At 42.2% G+C, this 21,156-nt stretch overlaps 1 protein-coding gene across 1 annotated transcript in view; it reads right to left on the bottom strand.

The window, feature by feature from the left end:
- LOC127583868 (A-kinase anchor protein 13-like) overlaps window positions 1-21,156 on the bottom strand; it is a 407,302-nt gene that overhangs the window by 259,727 nt on the left and 126,419 nt on the right. The window contains 1 exon segment of the mRNA XM_052040262.1: window positions 5,179-5,475. Within this exon segment, the coding sequence (XP_051896222.1) occupies window positions 5,179-5,475 (297 nt within the window).

Consider the following 21,156-nt stretch of genomic DNA (forward strand, 5'->3'; position numbering starts at 1 on the left):
GCCAGCGACATGGGTTCAAATCCGACTGCTGTCTGTAAGGAGTTTGTATGTCCCCCTTCCCCCCCCCCCCCCCGTGTCTGCGTGGGTTTCCTCCAGGTGCTCCGGTTGCTTGTCGGCTGCCCCCAGAACACTCTACACAAAAGATGCATTTCAAAGTATGTTTCGCTGTATATGTGACTAATAAATGCATCTTATCTTATTTTGCGGCACTTTCCCATGCAACCGCAGGAGGTGCAACACCTGTCCTTTGACCTCTTCTCTTCCCGGCACCCTGGGATCCAAACAGGCTTTCCAGGTGAGGCAACGATTCACTTGCACCGTTCCCGATCTGGTGCACTGCATTTGGCATTCACTACGTGGTCACCTCGACATTGGAGAAACCTCAAACGCAAATTCAGTGATTGATCTGTGGAGCACCTAAGCTTCTGGTTGTCTGCCGCTTTAATTCACCGCTCCCACTCTGACCTTTCTGTCGGTCTCCTCTTGCACTGTTATCACAAGGCCCAACGCAAGCTCGAGGAACAACACCTCATCTGCCACCTGTGTATGTTACAACCTGCAGAGCTCAATATCGAATTCTCCAACTTCAGATAACTCCCTCTATCTTCCCATTTGTATCAGGATTGCCCATTTTTGCCCAATATCCCTCTTTTCCTTTCATTTGTATAGTCTGGACTGTTGGGCATGGCCCATAGAGCTAGATAACACAGTATTAAGCTGGAAGGAGTACAAAGAAGATTTACAGGATGTTGCCAGGACTCGAGGGCCTGAGTTATAAGGAGAGGTTGGGCAGGCTAGGACCTTATTCCTTGGAATGTAGGAGACTGAGGGGCGACCTTATAGAGGAGTATAAAATTATGATGGGCTTTGATAGGGTGAGTGCGCACAGTTGTTTTCCCAGGCAAAGTGAACCAAAAACCAGAGGGCGTAGGTTTAAGGTGAGAGGGGAAAAATTTTAAAAGGGACCTGAGGAGCAACTTCTTCACACAGAGGGCAGTGTGTATATAGAACAAGCTGTCAGAGAAAGTAGTTGAGGCAGATACAATATCAACATTTAAAAGACATGTGGACACGTACAAGGATAGGGAAAGGTTTACAGGAATACGGACCAAACATGGGCAAATGGGACTAACTTAGGTGGATGCCTTATTTGGCACGGACAAGTTGGGCCAAAGAGCCTGCTTTATTACTCTACGACTCTATTAAACAAACTACATAATAGTAGCAACACACTACACAGATAAACAAGCTCACCTTCCCCTTAACTGCCACATTACTTTCACCTGATCAAAGAAATTCCCTTTGTTTGACTCATTCCCCCAGCCTCATCTTTTCTTCTACCTGGAAAAACTTGTTTCTCTTTTTCTCGATCTCATATTTTAAAGCCACAACCAATAACAATTGTACACTAGTTCTTCAGCTGGCACAGGGTCTTCAAGCTGTTATGTGCGGTAGATTATGTCTGGGATATTTATCTACATGCCTCACCTCATTCCGTCCACAGCAGTCAGCCACCTGGTTGCAAAGGAAACATAACCCAATATATATTTTGTGGGATCACATACAAATCATGATCCAAAGCACAGTGATTTGTTGGATCTTGCTGCTTCTCTGCACCACTAAATGTCAGCAATTGAAATACAATCAAAATTCTGAAGGAGTTTTGTTTGAGACGACTGAATACAGAGGAGGAGGGAACTCGATGGTGAGATAAATTTCCTTCACCCTGGTGAGGTAAATCGATAGCTTTTAACTAGTTGCGTATGGTGACAAAAATGCCATTGTTAACCTTACAAAAGAATACATTATGATTCATAAACATTAACTCAAGGTGCACCGAGTTTTTTTTTGTTTTCTGGTGCAGGGAACAAAAGCAGCACTGTTAAGAATCAATCACTTACGTTAATATCTTTGCAGAAAATCCAGTCTTCTCTTTTCAGAATCAAAATTAGTCCCTGGAGAATCATTTTGGAATAAGCTTATAGTTATTCCAATGCTCTTTAGACCAGAGCCCAAACTGGTCATGCAAAACTCTGCTGCCCAATTACTAACTTGCATAGAATTCCTCTTCTCACTCTGCTCACTGACTAACACTGAAGTGTCTGTTGGGCTGGGCACCAGTTTTTTAAAAACTGAAAATGCTCCGTTTTTAACAAATAAAAGCGTAGGCATCACCTGTGGAAAGAGGAAGTTAAAACTTCAAATTGAAGATCCTTTTCCAGAATGGAGAAAGTGAGAAAGCAAGTTAGTTTTCAGATGCAAACAGTGTGGGGAAGGATAGGGCGAAGGTAATCTTGCTGATATGGGGAGCCCAGAGTTGCAGTGGTGAAAAGTCATTCATAAAGTCATCTGTAGAATAATGAGCGAAGTTAGAGAGAGAAAACAAAGAAAGGAATATAAAAGTTGTGAAATGCAGGTGCAATTTGTTATTTTTGGGTCCAACTGGTTATTAGGAACTTTGCTTCCAAGATAATGGGTTCAAGCTCTCTCCAGTACTGGAGCTACAGAGCGCTGAGTGACACTTAAGCAGTTCTAAAGCTATCCTTTCTTGTTAACGATTCTTCAGATGAGATGTCCGACTGAAGTTCATTACCCTATTAAGGATTTATGGAACAGTGTAAAGAATAGAGGGTTCTCCTAATGACTTGATCAAGATCTTTCCCCTCAAAAACCTCTTTTGTGGCATAAATTATTCTTTACATTATCGAGTGCAATTTTGCCACAATATATGCCAGAACAGTTTTTTTAAAAATTGAGCTTGTCTTCAGGCACAGAAGGAAATACCTAAAGGACCCTTCTGCGATATTTATTTACACTCCAATATTCATATTGCAACATGAGAGATGGACCACTACTTCTATTATTCAGATTTATTGTACATCTGAATAATATGAACTCAGCATTTCAACAACTGCACTTATATTTTCTTTCATTTAAAAACCTCACATCCATCTGAAAGACTCAGTTGGACCCACTGATATTTTCTGCAGTTTAGAAGCGAGGGATGATCTCAGAGACATACAAGGTTCTGAAGCGAGATGACAGGGTGGATACCAGAGGCTACAGGGTCTCAGGTTAAGACATCAGGCATTTAAGACTGAGATCAGAAGAAATTTCTTCAGAGGGTTGGAAGTCTTTGGGCCGTGGATTCTAATTTGTTGATTGTACTCAAGGCCAAGATTGATATATTTTTCCCCAGAGTCAGAGTTTTGAGACCACGCAAGAAAGTCTTGTGCTAGGTGATCAATCACAGCTGAATGGTAGAGGAGTTTCAAGGAATCTGTGGCCAACTCTTGCTCCCATTTCTTATATTAAATTCACTCTGCAACTCATCTGATTTCTGCGCTGTACATACTAGCAGCTTTGGACTTCATTTATGGCAATAATCTCATTTCAGAAGGAGCTCCTTTTGAAAAAGAACTCAGGTAGAAAACAGCTACTGGTAAGGAAATCATGAGACAGCCTGTTCTACAAAAACCAAATCCCAAATTGCCTATAAGACTCTCCATTTCAATAAGAATACAGAATAATGCCACGATTTGTTTTTACGATTTAACCATAAATACCTCTCGACTACAGATCTCAAGATGGTGGGATTAGATATAGGGATCAAATAAAAAAAAAGGACAAAAGGATTCTGAAAGAGTTATGAAATAAAGAGGTGGTAGGCACAGGAGAAGCAGGGCATGGTAGACATAGTCACTAACATTAACAAAAGCAACAGGAGTATGGTACAAGCTAGTTTGGACCAGCATCCTCAAATGAATGGGTGATCTGAGACAGCCATGAAAGGAGGGAAAGCGATTTGATTTTGATTATTTTGCTTGCTCCCAATTATTGGCTAAACTATACTTGGAGTTAGAAAATATTTTTAGAAGTTGTGTTAGTGTGAAGAAAGAATAGACTATTCTGGCCTCAGATCCATTCACCCTGTTCAACAATTTTTAACTTCCCTTTTGTAAACTGATCTGTAACATTTTGGAATTTTGGAAGCAGCATTAAACAAGCTTTTCAGTCAAAGATACTTAAATTCCTGGCCAAGCAATCTCTGGTCAGTAAACATCAGCCTTCATGTAGACTGTGTCATAGAGGACCAGAATCAGAAGACACCAGCCGACATCATCCCAATCACTTCATGACCTTTATTTCATCCTGTAAAACTGTTCACAAAATTAAGAACTAAAGTGGGAGCCAGCGCAACTGGAGAATAATCAGAATTAAACTTGTTTTCCTTAATCTCAGTGGCCATGGTCCATTAACTCACAAGTAAAATTCACTTAAAAAAATTGCAGGTTACACAAAGATTGGTACAGGTGACTGTTGTCTATTCACAGACCTAATACCAGGAGCTTTTGATTAAAGGTACCCACCAGTAACCTCCTGAAGTGAGGGGTCACTAACTTATTTAAGTAAGTTCCCCATAAGGTCACTTGGGTTTCAGTAAAATATACTGGTGTCAGGCAATGACATCAAATGCTAAAATACTAAGCAACTGCAACATGCTTTGAAAGGTTCGAGTGTTCTGTTAAAGCTACCACCTCACAGTGTGAACACAATGCAGCCCAAGGTAAATTTGTTAATCAGCAGACATTTTCTTTAAAAAGTTATTCTGCTCATGTGACTCAGAGCAAGTCCTAAAACCACTACAGATTTCCATCCATAAATCTTCTTTTATAAGAAAAGCAAGTTATGAACAGATTCAGAATCACATTTTCAAATACTTTTAAATTAATAAGGGAAAATATCAGGTTTGTCTTTCAGAACCTGGGTTGTGCCTCAAGAAAATTCTTTGAGTTGTGTAACACTGTGGTGAAATCCTGGTGGCCACAGGTTCTTTATTGGTGGTGGGAACAGTGAAAGAACACAAAGCAACCAGCAAGGATACTAACTTAACATTGATTTTCCAAACAATGCAATCAGTATCAATGAAAAGAATATTTTAAAAGCTGTCAATTGCATACGAACAAGAGGTTTGGACCTATTTCCTCGTTCAAGACTCTCCCATTAGTTAAGTCATCCCAAACATGAAATCACCCTTTAGATATCAAGAGCCATGCCAAGTGAATAGATTTGGGAAGCAGGACAGGACATATCTTCATTAATGATGCATCAGTTGAAGGTCTGAATGGCCTTTGTACAATTCAGTCATCGACATGTGTGTAATAGCAAAGACCTTACCTTGCAGCTTGGTGTCTGGTCCCAGGACATTCCACTTGGAAGGCAGCACCAAATGTTGCACCTTTAAAGTCAGATCCCTATCAAGCAGTGTCACGTCATCCGAGGACATGCGGAAGTTATCCATTATTCTGATTGCATTGAGTGCCTCTTGGGATCCAGCACTGCTCACCAGAAACCGTGCCATATCGTAGGTGGCATCTTGCACATACTGGAAATTCTCTTCTGCCAGCACAGAAATGGGAGATCCTTCCTTGGAGGCGCACAGCAGGACTTTCACCATCTCACAACAGTTGTGTGCTGCAAAGAGGAAAAAGTAGTTACAAATTACAGTGAATACAGCAGTGCCATTGTTGGGAATACTGGATCTGGTCTGTGCTGGATCCAACTTCCATCAGCCAATCTCACTAATGCAAGTCAGATCCAGCACAGACCAGGTCCCTCCAACCCACCCATGCACTGGAATCAGACGAAGAAACCTCAGTGGTGACTGGACCTCAGGCAGCCAATTGCCGAGACCCTGCCCAACTTCTCATCCCCTGACAAACTTGGGGAGAAAACTGGGTGTGTAACTTTGCCTTCTGTCAAAGCTGTCCAGAATGTTAACATTTTCAAATTTCTCTGACAGTTTGAAATGATTATAAAAATAAAAAAGTTAATTAAAAGCATAAAATTACCTAGTAATGATTAAAAACAGTGAACTAAAGTGAAATATTTTTTTTCCCAAAGATAACAATCTCTCCCTTTCCCTCCTCATCTACAGACCATTGAAACGAATGAATCTCCAATCCCAGACCAGATCTCGCAAGGGTAGAATTGGAGGGGCAATTCTCTGGTTCCAGTGCTGGACTTCAACAGAGCCAACAATTTAGTAGGTCTTGAGACCTTGTGCTCAGTACAGTAGAAAGCCCAAGACTTGGAAGCTTCTGCAGCTGAAATTTATGATTCCCATTGGAACTGCTGTCTCCAGCTCTGGACAATTCGCCCCATTGTTTGATGTTTGGGAGGGGATGGAGTTATGAACTCAAATTGTCGAATTAGTCAAACATGGAGGGGGGGGTGGAATTGAGACAAAATGAAAGGAATGACTGCAAAACAGGTAAAATGGAATGAAGACCTGCAGTTAAAAGGAGATGATTTTTGAAACCAATTTCTCGCATATGGTCGATATGACAATAGACAATAGGAGCAGAAGTAGACCATTCGGCCCTTCGAGTCTGCACCGCCATTTTGAGATCATGGCTGATCCTCAACAATCAATATCCTGTTCCTGCCTTGTCCCCATATCCCTTGATTCCCCTATCTATAAGAAACCTATCTAGCTCCTTCTTGAAAGTGCCCAGAGAATTGGCCTCCACTGCCCTCTGAGGTAGTGCATTCCACAAATTCACAACCCTCTGGGAGAAGAAGTTTTTCCTCACCTCTGTCCTAAATGGCCTAGCCCTTATTCTTAAATCATGCCCCCTGGTCCTGGACTTCCCCAACATCCGGAACATATTTCCTGTCTCTATCTTGTCCAATCCCTTAATAATCGTGTATATTTCAATCAGATCCCCTCTCAACCTTCTCAATTCCAGCGTGTACAATCCCAGTCTCTCCAACCTCTCAGCATAAGACAGTCCTGACATCCCCGGAATTAACCTTGTAAACCTACGCTGCACGCCCTCTATAGCCAAGATATCCTTCCTTAACCCTGGAGACCAAAACTGTACACAATACTCCAGGAGTGGTCTCACCAGGGCCCTCTACAAATGCAATAGGATCTCTTTGCTTTTGTACTCAATTCCCCTTGTAATACAGGCCAACATTCCATTAGCCTTCATCACTGCCTGCTGCACTTGCTCATTCACTTTCAGTGACTGATGAACAAGGACTTCTAGATCCCTTTGTATTTCCCCCTTACCTAACTCCACACCATTCAGATAATAATCCACCTTCCTGTTCCTGCTCCCAAAGTGGAGAACCTCACACTTATCCGCATTAAACTTCATCTGCCAAGTATCTGCCCACTTACCCAACCTATCCAAATCACCTTGAACTCTCCTAACTTCCTCTACACATGTCGCACTGCCACCCAACTTTGTATCATCAGCAAACTTGCTAATGTTATTCACAATGCCTTCATCTAAATCATCAACATAGATCGTAAACAGCTGCCATCCCAGCACCGAGCCCTGTGGCACCCCACTAGTCACGGCCTGCCATTCTGAGAAACATCCATTCACCCCTACCCTTTGTTTCCTATCCGCCAACCAGTTTTCTATCCATGTTAATACTCGCCCCCCAATTCCATGAGCCCTAATTTTACCCACCAATCTCCTGTGTGGCACTTTATCAAATGCCGTCTGAAAGTCGAGGTATACAACATCCACTGAATCTCCCTCATCTATTTTCCTGGTTACATCCTCAAAAAACTCCAGTAGATTAGTCAAGCATGATTTGCCCTTGGTAAATCATGTTGACTCGACCCAATCCTATCATTTGTATCCAAATATGCCGCTATTTCATCCTTAATAATGGACTCTAGCATCTTCCCCACCACAGATGTTAGGCTAACTGGACGATAGTTCCCCGTTTTCTCCCTCCCTCCTTTCTTAAAAAGTGGGATAACATTAGCCATTCTCCAATCCTCAGGAACTGACCCCGAATCTAAGGAACATCGGAAAATGATCACCAATGCATCCACAATTTCTAGAGCCACCTCCTTTAGTACCCTGGGATGCAGACCATCTGGACCTGGGGATTTGTCAGTCTTCAGCCCCATTAGTCTACCCATCACCACTTCTTTCCTAATGTCAATCCACTTCAGTTCCTCTGTCACCCTCTGCCTTTTGTCCATCCTTACCTCTGGGAGACTTCTTACGTCTTCCCCCGTGAAGACAGATCCAAAGCACTTATTAAATTCGACTGCCATCTCCCTGTTTCCCATAATAATTTCACCCGATTCGGTCTTTAAGGGCCCAACATTGTTCCTAACCAACTTCTTTCCCTTCACATACCTAAAAAAGCTTTTGCTATCCTCCTTAATATTCCTGGCTAGCTTGCCTTCGTACCTCATTTTTTCTTCCCAAATTACCTTTTTAGTTAAATTCTGCTGCACCTTAAAAATTTCCCAATCTTCTATCTTCCCACTCAGCTTGGCTCTGCCATACTTCTTCCTTTTTAACACAATGCTATCTCTGACTTCCTTTGTCAGCCACGGTGGCCCCTTTCCCCTCTGAGTCTTTCCTTCTCTGGGGAATAAACTGATCCTGCACCTTGTGCATTATTCCCAAGAATACCTGCCATTGCTGTTCCACTGACGATTCTGCTCGGATGCCCGCCCAGTCAACTTTAGCCAGCTCCTCCCTCATGGCTCCATAGTCTCCTTTGTTCAACTGCAAAATTGACCCTTCTGATTTGCCCTTTTCCCTCTCCAATTGCAGATTAAAAACTTATCATGTTATGGTCACTACCTCCCAATGGTACTTCGAGTTTCTCTTATCAAATCCTGCTCATTACACAGCACTAAATCCAGAATAGCCCTCTCCCTGGTCGGCTCTCGTACCAGCTGCTCCAAGAATGCATCCCGGAGGCACTCTATAAACTCCCTTTCCTGGGGTCCAGTACCAGCCTGATTTTCCCAGTCCACTTGCATATTGAAATCCCCCATAACTACTGTGACATTACCCTTGCCACATGCCAACATTAACTCACTATTCAGCTTGCACCCAATATCCATGCCACCGTTCGTGAAGTTTTGACAACAGATGTATACAACTGGCTAAATATGTGCAAGTTCAGAGTAGTGTTTACAATGCCGTTCACTGACTGCACCTCATTGCTTACGCAGTTTGGTGAGTCATTGATGCCGCATTTCTTCAGCCTTGTATCCAGTGTGAATGCATTTCAGTGTGATCTACATTTACATTGCAGCCAAAAAGCACTGATTCATGATGCTTGTATCTTTGACTGAATCTTTGCTGGACACAAAGGCTGATTTCATACCAAACAATTCACAGGGTTAAACCAACATGCATGAAGCCAACACACATTATTGGTGTAAATGGCATCTTATCAGAAAACCAAATGTTTTCTGTTTGCAGTCTGTCAGTTTATCCAATTCTGAAACTGGTACTAAAGATATCTTTATCAGTCACATGTACATCGAAACACACAGTGAAATACATCTTTTGCATCGAGTATTCTGGGGGCAGCCCGCAAGTGTTGCTGCACTTCCGGCGCCAACATAGCATGCCCACAACTTCCTAACCCAAACGTCTTTCGAATATGGAAGGAAACCAGAGCACCCGGAGGAAACCCATGCAGTCACGGGGAGAACCTACAAACTCCTTACAGACAGTGGCCGGAATTGAACCTGGGTCACCGGCACTGTAATAGCGTTACGCTAACTGCTACACTACCGTGCCTGCCCAAGGGGCAAACCAACACATTGCTGCAAGATCTAGTCAAAGAGGAAGGACAAAGGGTTCTGACTGAATTCACTTCACTTCAGCACAGGACAGCACATTTTTGCTCCATTATGTTAACAGGGTATTTTATACATCTCTTGGCTCAGTAAATTAATGTTCACTTATTGTAAATCTGTAATCATTGCATCTGCTACTAAAATGACATTTCCCAGGATCTTGGAAGTCCAATGGTCACCTCTTTCCATGCTTCTACCCCACTCTGAATTTAAAACCAACTTTAGATATAAGTGAAGCACTTTCCCTTTTTTCCTTTTCTTTTACTCTTATTAATAGTTCTCAGCCCTTCACCTATATAGCTGAGCAACAGAATGACAGAAGTGAAACAGATGGGAAACATTGTTCTTTATTTTTATTTAATTGGCCAACGCAGGCATCATTGACAAGGCTGCTGCTTCCCACCTGAAGTGGTTAGCACTGCTGCCTCGCACCTTCAGAGAACTGGGTTTGATCCTGACCTCAGATGCTAGTGTTGAGGAAACGGAGAGTCTGCAGAGAGACTGGGATAGACTAGGAGAATGGGCAAAAAAGTGGCAAATGAAATACAGTGTTGGAAAGTGTATGGTCATGCACTTTGGTAGAAGAAATAAACAGGCAGACTACTATTTAAATGGGGAGAAAATTCAAAATTCAGAGATGCAAAGGGAGTTGGGAGTCCTCGTGCAGAATACCCTAAAAGTTAACCTCCAGGTTGAGTTGGTAGTGAAGAAGGCAAATGCAATGTTGGCATTCATTTCTAGAGGAATAGAATATAAGAGCAGGGATGTGGTGTTGAGGCTCTATAAGGCATTGGTAAGACCTCACTTGGAGTTACTGTGTGCAGTTTTGGGCTCCTTATTTAAGAAAGGACGTGCTGACGTTGGAGAGGGTTCAGAGAAGATTCACTAGAATGATTCCAGGAATGAGAAGGTTAACATACGAGGAATGTTTGACGGCTCTTGGGCTGTACTCCCTGGAGTTAAGAATGAGGGGGGACCTCATAGAAACATTACAAATGTTAAAAGGCCTGGACAGAGTAGATGTGGCAAAGTTGCTTCCCACGTTAGGGGAGTCTAGTACAAGAGGGCACGACTTCAGGACTGAAGGGCGCCCATTCAGAAAAGAGATGCGGAGAAATTTCTTCATCCAGAGTGGTGAATCTGTGGAATTTGTTGCCATGGGCGGCTGTGGAGGCAAAGTCATCGGGTGTATTTACGGCAGAGATTGATAGGTATCTGAGTAGCCAGGGCATCAAAGGTTATGGTGAGAAGGTGGGGGAGTGGGGCTAAATGGGAGAATGGATCAGCTCCTGATAGAATGGCGGAGCGGACTCGATGGGCTGAATGGCTGACTTCTGCTCCTTTGTCTTGTCTTATGTTGCCTGTGTGGAGTTAGTGCATTCTCCCATGACTGCGTGGGTTTCCCCTCAGATGCTCTGGTTTCCTTCCAAGTCCTAAAGATGTGTTGATTAATAAGTTGCTGTGCATAACCTCTGGTAGAGGTGAGTGGCAGGAGAATAGATTACCAGGAAATAAATGCAAGAACAGGATTGCCGAAAGCCGGTATCGACTCGATGGGCTGAATGGCTTCCTTTTGTGCCATGAGAAATATGACAAGTTTTAATCAGCATGAAGTGAAAGTAGATTCCCCTGTGAACATGACAAATTAAACAGAGTAGGCCACTCGGCACCTCAAGCCCGCCCCACCATCAATACAATCATGGCTGATCTGCCCAAGGCCTCAGCTCCTGTGCCAGTTCCCCATTACTATTAATTTCATGACCTTTCAAAAATCTAACTACTTCTTTAAATACCCGCAAATGATCTAGCCTCCACGATCCTCTAGGGTAAAGATTTATAGACATACACCAACCTCTGCCAGTTTTTCCTCCACTCCTCAGTTTTAAATGGCCACACTCAACTCTTGCAACTTTGCCCCATCAGTTGAGATGCCTCCACTCGTGGAGGCATTTTGACATCTACCCTATCGTGCCCCCAACAGATCTTCCATGTTATAATAAGATCACAGGTCCAGTAATGGCAACAAGTTTCGCAACCAAAAATGAACTAATCAAACACTCAGGTTTCTTTCCTTACAGCAACAGATGGCTTCAGTGTTGCTTCTGACAGACTTGACATGGTTTTCAATGAAGAAATCTGCAGGTTGAGTAACACCTGAACTTGACAGTGTGTCAGGTTAAAATTTGGATTATCAAATTGATTAGTCCAGAATCATTTAACATTTCACCCCCCCCCCCAAACTGCACTTAAATTATAAAGCTTTGGTTTGAATTTGAATTTGTGGTCTTGGAATTAATAGTTCAAACCACAAGTTATAAATTCAGTATCATAACCATTGTCACAGCTAGTTAAGCAATTTCAAACAAATCAACATGATGACATGAGTTCAATGACTTTTGGGTATTTCATTGGTTGGCTAATATGAAGAACACTTACAAAAAAGTCTGAATGCAGAAAAAAAAAACGTAAAGTTCAAGGTTGAAGATTATTCTAATGAAGGGTCTTTGATCCAAAAGATTACCTCTGTTTCTCTTTCTACAGATGCTGCCTGACCCAAGTGTTTCCAGCATCTACCATTCTTTGTCTCATTTCTGCAGACTAAGCAATCCATTCACAGGAGTTAGTTATCTTTGAATCACAATTACATATTTTTCATCTATTTTTTAAAGCAAGAATGTACTGTGCATCATGTTAGATTATAAACACCTGAAAACACTCCTTCATTCTTTAGTATCTGCCAATGATGTCATTTGCCAATGGATCAACCAAAATCAAAGATATCATGGTTTGCAGTATAGGATTTATAAGCTAAAAGAAACTGCTATTTGTAGATTTGTTTCTGAATTTCAAATTAATCATGATGACGTTTTTATTCAGTGACAAAACGGAACACTCTTCTCTACTGTGGAGAGTGCACTGATCACCAAGTTGCTCAATGGGATCACCAGAAGAGGGGGAGCTATGGTGCTGTTGTCCAACGATCCTTACAACAAACACAGTTGTTGTACATACAACAGCTGGCAATCAAGTTACATATGGACCTCACAAGGAGAAGCACCAGGAATTTTGGGTCATTTTCTTGAAGCACATGAAGTGAAATAAAATTCCCACAAACCAGACCAAATGACACTTTGAAAGTACATTTCCAGAAGACCTTCAAAAAAGGAAATGCTTTAGGGTATTTTGAAAGGATCATTAAAAGATATTATAGAAACAGAGTTCTGTCTCTCTGGTTTAGTTTCTCCTTGTTCAATGTACATCTGTAGGAGGGGAATAGTGCATAAGGGTTAAAATGGTCACAAAGTGACCCTGCAGAGGCAGATAAGGTCTGGGAGCTGCTTGCCTTTCTACTTCTCCGAAGCCAGAGCTGCGAAAGCGAAGATTGCTTTGTTTGCATTTTGAACACCTCTCCCAGGCAGGATGTGGTTCATTGCAACAATACCAACACACAGTGGGACAGTGACCCCCTTGGTAAACTATTATAAAGGCAAAACAACTGAAAAAACTTCTGCACGTCTACTTCCCACTCATCAGTCTGTAGGTGTCATTTGTCAGAGAGTGTGAACCCAATGGCTACCTTGTTTTCTACCATGCACAATATCTAAAAAAAATCAGGGATTGGGGAGAATTATCTGGTCACCAATAACACTTTCAATACCTCAATATATTTATTCAGTGGATAGCACTTTCAACAGTTGGAGAAATTAATCAGCATTTGTCCTTGGGTTGCACTGAGGTAGTCAAGTTCATCTGGGACTCTGCTGAGGGTTGCTACTATCAATCATATCTTCTTCATCTTAAAAAACAAGGCCTGACCATTAGCCAGTGACTGATACACATAAACCCAAGGAAAAGACTACACTGGGATGGGCAATGGTGCTCCACTCCCTCCACCACTCAAGCAGGAGACTGCCCACATTCCACATCACATATTTCATAATTACACAGGTGACCATTCAGCCTATAAGATATCTTTCTTAATCACACGTACATCGAAACACACAGTGAAATGCATCTTTTGTGTAGAGTGTTCTGGGGGCAGCCCGCAAGTGTCGCCACGCTTCCGGCGCCAACATAGCATGCCCACAACTTCCTGACCCGTACGTCTTTGGAATGTGGGGGGAAACCGGAGCACCCGGAGGAAACCCACGCAGACACAGGGAGAACATACAAACTCCCCACAGACAGCAGCTGGAATTGAACCCGGGTCGCTGGCACTGTAATAGCGTTACGTTAACCACACGCTACTATGCCTACCCAGAGTCTGTGCCAGCTTTCAGAGCAATCCCATTCCCCCATTTATTTCCCTATAATCTATTATCTCATCCATTGACAGCAAATCCCAAGCCCCTTGCTTCTTCCACCAGCCACCTGCACAAGGGCCAATTAACCTACCGACCAGCACATCTTTGGGATGTTGGAGGAAAGCGGAGCACTGAGTGGAGGGTGGTGGGAAGGGGGGGGGGGGGGTGGTGAGGAAGACTCATGCAGCCACAGGGGAGGGGGAATGTGCAAACTCTACACAGATAGTTTTGCACCTGAGTCACTGGATCTGTGAGGCAGGCGCACTACCTGCAACACCACCACGGCACTAGACCCCTGAAATAATGACAACCAGGGCTGTGCGCAGGAGGCTATCTGACTGGAAAAACCATATTCCAGAAAGGTGGTTGGATCACTTGGGAACAGAAGTTAAAATTTAATGACAAGAAATACATTAAAAACAGAACCCAAAAGAACAGAAAGATTAAGAATTTAACTCAGTCAAATTGAAAAGGCGTGCAATGCTCTGGTGAATGCACTCTGATGTTTAAATGATTCCCAACCCTCTGCCAGGGTGAGTTGCTAAGCAAAGAGGAGTTGCTTTCCAACTGGGAGAAAACATAAAACACAAACAGGTCCTTTGCGTCACTGTTAGTGATGTTACCGGTAAGCGGCATGACAACAAGGCACACAGATTGCAAGCTCTTGGCTCAGGAAAGGAATGATGCGGAATGAGTCTTAAAAGGGAAAGGGGATGATGAAGCAAAGGTGAAGGGGAAATGGGGGCAAGGGAAAAGACAGCATGAAACCATGAGACAACGGGGTGGAGAGCTCAGGTACGTCCAGATGTGGGGAGGGGGAAATGGGGCACCTATGGGAGGGGGTGGGCAGAAAGTGGAGCCAGGTGGCAGGAAGGGTGTCACCTAAGTACGTGGGGTCAGGTGTAGATCGTTCGGGGTGGCGATCACAGGAGCAAGGGAAGAACAAGAAAAAAGTTAATAATTTTGCTGATACTGGGGTCCATTTATACAAGTGACATATTAAAAACCAGTGTTGGGGTCCCAACTGAAATTCACATCAACCACAGCATCATTCTACACTTCGGCAATATAACAAGGTTCAGAATCAGAAAGAGGTTCATTATCACTGACGTATGTCATGAAATGTGTTGTTTTGCAGCAGCAGTACAGTGCAAGATATAAAAATAAGTCACAAAAATAAATAAATAGCGCAAAAGACGAATAACGAGGTAGTGTTCATGGACCGTTCAGAAATCTGATGGCGGAAGGGAAGAAGCTGTTCCTAAAATGTTGAGTGTGGGTCTTGAGGCTCCTGTACCTCCTCCCTGATGGTAGGTTATGGTTTTCTTTACATATTTGTCTTTTAAAATATTAAAAATTGTATTAAGCAACCTCTGAGTCATGTGAGTAAATTAAAAAAAAAGTACAGCATGTGCCTTTTGGGAGTATTAACAATTCCCAGGGTGAAGCTGCAGTAAGACACCAGATACTGCACAGTTGCTGTGGCAAGGTATTGCTTTCAGTGCAAATGCCGAGCTGCCAGATTGAAAGAAAAGCCTCAAACTGGGATTCGGAGCCCTCTGAATCGCGTGTGATTGAGTGGACGGGTGTGGATGGGGCACGAGGTCATCAGATTCTAGTCGTTTACAACACTAAACGCTCATTGAGACTGAAATGTACAAGACTTCTGAATGTCTTTCACTAGCTCACATCCTAAAATTGCCTTCAAAGTATAATTTCTATTATAAAGTAGGAAACACGGCAGGCAATTTGTGCCTATTATGCAGCAATGAGATAATGCCAACTCTGTGACTTCACTGTTTATAATTCATTGACAATAGTGCATCAGGTGATGAGATTGAGGGCAAGGCACGTCACAGCAATTTACTCAAGAAAGTCTATTTAAAGAGTGGAGGGAAGAGGAAATGTAATGACTACACCCAAAAGAAAGTAAAAGCAATCTGCCAGAAAATACAAGTGGAGGACAGTTATATGCAAGAGCAATCAATTTCTCTCAGCGGTCACGTCAATGACCCTGGAATTACCCAATTATTTCTATGTTGGTGAGTTTTAATGTCAACTTGTGCAGTGCAAGTTCTATAATCTAGCTAAAAACATTGTATTTGTAGTTGTATTATTAATGATAATATTGCCCCAACCTGTAACATCATCCTGCAATAATGGGCTTTCCTTTGGTTAGTTGACACTCTGTTGCAGGGCATGGAATTAAGAAAATGGGAAGGGGGATACAGGGGGCCAGAAAAATTAAGGTGACCAAGGGTGCACCAATACATCCAGGGGTAGCAATACATGCAACAAACGATCTTCTGGAAGAATTCAGCGGATCAAGCAGCATCTATGGGAGGAAAGGAAGTGTCCACATTTTGGGTCAAGACCCTGTATCAGCACGGGTAGAAACGCAGGTTGTGGGACAAGAGCTGAATCTGCTTCCCATTTCAGGTTGTTGGTCTTGTCCCAGAAGAACTGGTCCATAACAGGCCTGGTTCATTCATGACATACACCAGTTTAAAAACAAATTACGCCCTGGCAAAAACTCAATAAATTGCTGAAAGCTTTCTGTAGCTTTAACTGTATTCAACGTACTTTCAAAAATTCTGGGAATAATATTAACCTACAGAAAGCCAAGTAGGTTCAGATCAGATGCATACTTCACACTTACCCCAGTTTTATTTCTCAACTCTCTTTTTCATTTTTCCCTGAAGTGCAGGAGGTTGAGGGGTGATCTTAGAGGTTTATAAAATCGTGAAGGGAACAGATAACATCGATGGTCAAAGTCTTTATGCCCCAGTGTAGGGGAATCCAAAACTAGAGGGCCTAGGTTTATGGTGAGAAGGGAAACATTTAAAAGAGACCCTGAGGAGTAACTTCTTCACACCGAGGGTGGTGGGTATATGGAATGAGCTGCCAGAGCAAGTGGTAGAGGTGGGTACAGTTATGACACAGACGGGTACATGGATAGGCAAGGTAAAGAGGGATATGGGCTAAACACAGGCAAATGGGACAAGCTCAGTTTGACAACTTGGTTGGTATGGATGAATTGGACCAAAGGGCTGTGTTGTATAGCTCTATAACCCTATAATAATGAGTAAATCCATTTTTGTTTTATTGAAGAGTTCAAAAAAGCTACAGCCAATGGGGAGAAAAAAAATACATTTCCTATTGGTCATGTTTAGTTAAATATATCCCGTCTGCAATAATACCCTAAAATTTAAAACTCAAGACATGCAGTTGGAGCACCTACCACAAAAACAGAGACTGCTGGAAATCAGTCAGACAGCATCCACGGAGACAGAAGCAGAGTTAACAATCTGGGTCGATGACCCTCAGAAGTAATTTCCGCCATTGTGCTTGCGTCCACTCTCATCCCACTTCCTTCAAGACATTCCCACTGATTAGCTAATTCAATTTCCTTTTATTCAACCCTGCACAAGACACTGGGGCAGTGGTTTTAAATGCAACACGTTACAGTCTCCCAAACTATTTATTGCATACTTGATTCCACCCTTAACAGCTGCCCATGTCGCCCTGCCAGCTGATGTGTTATATTTTAACCCATCAATGTAATCATCTTTGATAAACAGACCTAAAATCTATCCCAGTTTTATGCACTCATTACTTACGAGAACCATGTGTCACTTAACCACTTCAAAGGCTGACATCTAGCACTACCCATCTTAATATTCTGGATCACCCACCCGATGGTCTCCCACCATCATCTGCCCGAGTTTCTCTTACCCACTGAGTCATCACCCAGGTAACTACACACGGCCTCACAGATATGCCACTGCACAATTCCTCCCTCTGGTAATTTTAACACCCAAGTACATGTACCTGAGATTGAGATTGTGCTATATGAATACACAGTTTTTCCTGTGATCATTATTTATGATTGCCAAAAGATGTATGGTAGTAAACAAGAGAATTCTCCTGGATATGGTTGATTGCTAATTAAAAAATAAACCAATTTTTGGGAAATATAAATTGGATCAGGACAGGAACATTTATGATTTGGAATAAATCAAATCTACCTGTTGAGTTAACTCTGTTCTTTCAAAAATATGAGGGAAATGTCTTTATAAATGTTAGATAAATATATTTACATAACATTAATTAGGGTAATCATAAAAATATCAAAATTGATATTATCCAATGTTTAAATGTTATATTATTTTTAGTTTCAAGTTGTGATGTTTGATTACTCGAACATGTCCTTTGAAATAGCTTCCTGGTGGTTTGGTCAGAAGAGATTTCCAGTGCTTCCCTATCTTGAACCTGGTCTGCAGGAACACGTGGCCAATGGATCCCACCAGGAACCAAGAACTATTATAATGGCTTCCAGCTGTAAAAAAACTCAACCAGAATACCAACTTGCCAAACTAGACAAGGCTGTGATGGATGATGACATCCCATGTTAAATATCAAAACTTATTCCAAGACAATCCAAAGTACAGAAATCCCAGAGGCTGCAGTTGAAAGCACCGTTTAGGGGAAGGTACATCAGGCTCCCACTGACAGCAGAATCAAAGCTGAGATACCAGTCAATGGTGCAGCGTTCTGCCTGTGTTTATACAATTTCATACATAGTGATTTTCCATCAAGCTTTCTTCCTGTTCCTGATAGTGTTGCTGCCAATTATCCTGGTTCATTTCATATTCCCTGAAAGATTGTTTATTTCTATTTAGCAATCTACACTATCCAGAAGAATTCTATTTACAACTATATATCTTTCAGCAATCTCCCAAATGTTGACAACAGCTTTCACTGGCCTGAGCTTCTGTCTCTAGGAGAAAAGCCCCCAGGGTCACACAGCACAATGTATCCAGTTGCTTCGCTATTTGTTTAGCGATGTATAATTACAGTCTGACACCAGACAAAATGATAGCCCAGCAACAGTCTGAAGGAACTGGTAGCCATGAGAATCATCCTTATGCCTTTTTGTGAGCCAGTCACTGATAATTTGGAAACCTGTAAAGGCCACATTGGCACAACTCCCAAGTTCCAACCAGCCCCAAGCAGGTTCAAAGAATGAACAGAAAAAGACCATTATAAACTCTGGACAGCAGCAGACCAGGCAGGGGACTGTGTCATATTTAATGAAGTTCCTGTTTATTAGGCAGTTTCCTCCCACATTCCAAAGATGTACGGGTTAGGAGTTGTGGGCATGCTATGTTGGCGCCAGAAGTATGGCGACACTTGCGGGCTGCCCCCAGCACATTCTCAGTAACTCAAAAAGACACATTTCACTGTGTGTTTCGATGTACATGTGACAAATAAAGATATCTTGATGGCTGCTCCTCTCCAAGCCAGCAGGTATCGTAGTGGTTTTGGGGGCTAATTGTGCATTACTGTTTTGACCTTTGACAGACACCACGGTGGTCAATCTATGCAAGGGCTGTTTGTGTAGACAAGCTTGAAGAAAATAAATCCACTTCCTAAAGGACAAAACTAAGCCTCCACCTTTGTACGCCAAGATATAATGCCCAGACACTGTTGGTGGAAGTCTATTAAAATCCAGCTTGCATTAAAGGTCAAGGAAAGTTCAGCACTGCCCAAATTCCATTCATGCTGTTCGTTGTAAAAACACAGACACTTTGCTTGGGGTGATTGACATTATTCAGTAAATAAAATAAACAGACCAAGAGCTGCTTGGGCCCAAATTGTAATACATCAAAAATTAAAAATTAAGGAAGCGCTCTCTCTTGAAAATATACTTTTTCCTCATTGAAAATGTAAGCAAAATCTTAAGTATCCATAATTGGTATTTTGGTCTTTCCTTTTATTTTAATCCAATGTTTTCCTTGAATTTGTTCATGGTTTGTGAATAATAAACGCTGACCTTGGCCATCCTTGGACAGCCCTGAACCAATAGCCGTACAGGGTCATTTTTGTCTGCAGTTAAGAGTTAACAACCAAATTGCTGGGGCTTTGTAGTCACAAAGGCCAGAATGGACAAGGCTAGCAACCTTCTCTCCCCTCGACGGCATGAGTGAGCAGGATGAATTTTTAAAACAATCCATTAGTTTCACAGTCACCATTACAGAGGCTTAATTTGTACTTCAGAATTTCTACACTCAATCTTTTGAATTCCAGATTGTCGCTGGTCACTTAAAAGCAATGCATCTTCTAGTTCCTTTGCCCATGACCTTAAATCTGTGGTCTCTAGTCACTGACCAGAAAAACAGATTCCCCCTTTGAGGTCTCTCGATTTTAAACATCTGCCTTTGCTTCAAGGAGAATAATCACATTTCTTCCACATGAAGTCTCTCACTCTTGGTACTAAGTTGGCAAACCTCCTATGCCTCCTCTCCAAAGTCTGGCATAGAGAATTGGATGCAAAAAATCTCTTGCTGAGGACAAGCCAGTGATTTATAAAAGACTGGCTTGACTTCCTTGTTTAGGATTCAATGCGCCCATTTTATAAGGTTATTTGTTTTTTTTAGCTCAATCAACTTGGCCTACCAGTTCAAAGATGTTTACATGTGACTCGCGAGGTCTTTTTTATTTTATTTATTCACGGGATGTGAATCGGCAGGCAAGCAAAGCAGCATTTATTCAGAATTCTTAAATGAATCCTGAATATAATGGTTTGCTACAGCTGTTAAAAGTCAACCAAACTGATGGGTCTGCAGTTACATATATGTCAGACCAGGCAAGGATGGCAGATTACCTTCCTCGCTGGTCACTGGTGAGCCAAGTTATTTATTAAACTACAATCTGTGAGCTTCCTTATTATTAATGATGCAACTTCATTTTTCCAGATTTATTTCATAGCTTGAATTTATATTTCCAAACTTCCAGGGTGCGATAAGAGCAAAAGAAATTAGAGAAGTAGACCATCTGGCCCTTCAAGCCTGCTCTGCCATTAAGACCACGGCTGATTTTCATTCTCAGTGCTTGTTTTCCTGCACTTTCCCCAATATCCCTTGATCACCCTCTAATTTTCCCCATTAACATATCAACCTGGTGACATTGTTTACAACTTATCCACACTTCAACCTTGACTTTACCTTAGGGAATCCCTTTGTCCTTTCCCTCCCCCAGCTTCTCTACCGAAGTTTCTTTTTTCTCACTTTCCTAGTTCTAATGAATGGTTCTCAACCCGAAACATTAACTCTTTCCCCTTCCACCGAAGCTGCTTGACCCACTTCCCAGCTTTTTCTGGTTTTATTTTGGATTTCCAAGATCTGCAGGTCTTTTCCCCCCAACTTT

This window comes from Pristis pectinata, chromosome 28 (assembly GCF_009764475.1).
Source record: "Pristis pectinata isolate sPriPec2 chromosome 28, sPriPec2.1.pri, whole genome shotgun sequence".
NCBI classification, from domain to species: Eukaryota; Metazoa; Chordata; class Chondrichthyes; order Rhinopristiformes; family Pristidae; genus Pristis; species Pristis pectinata.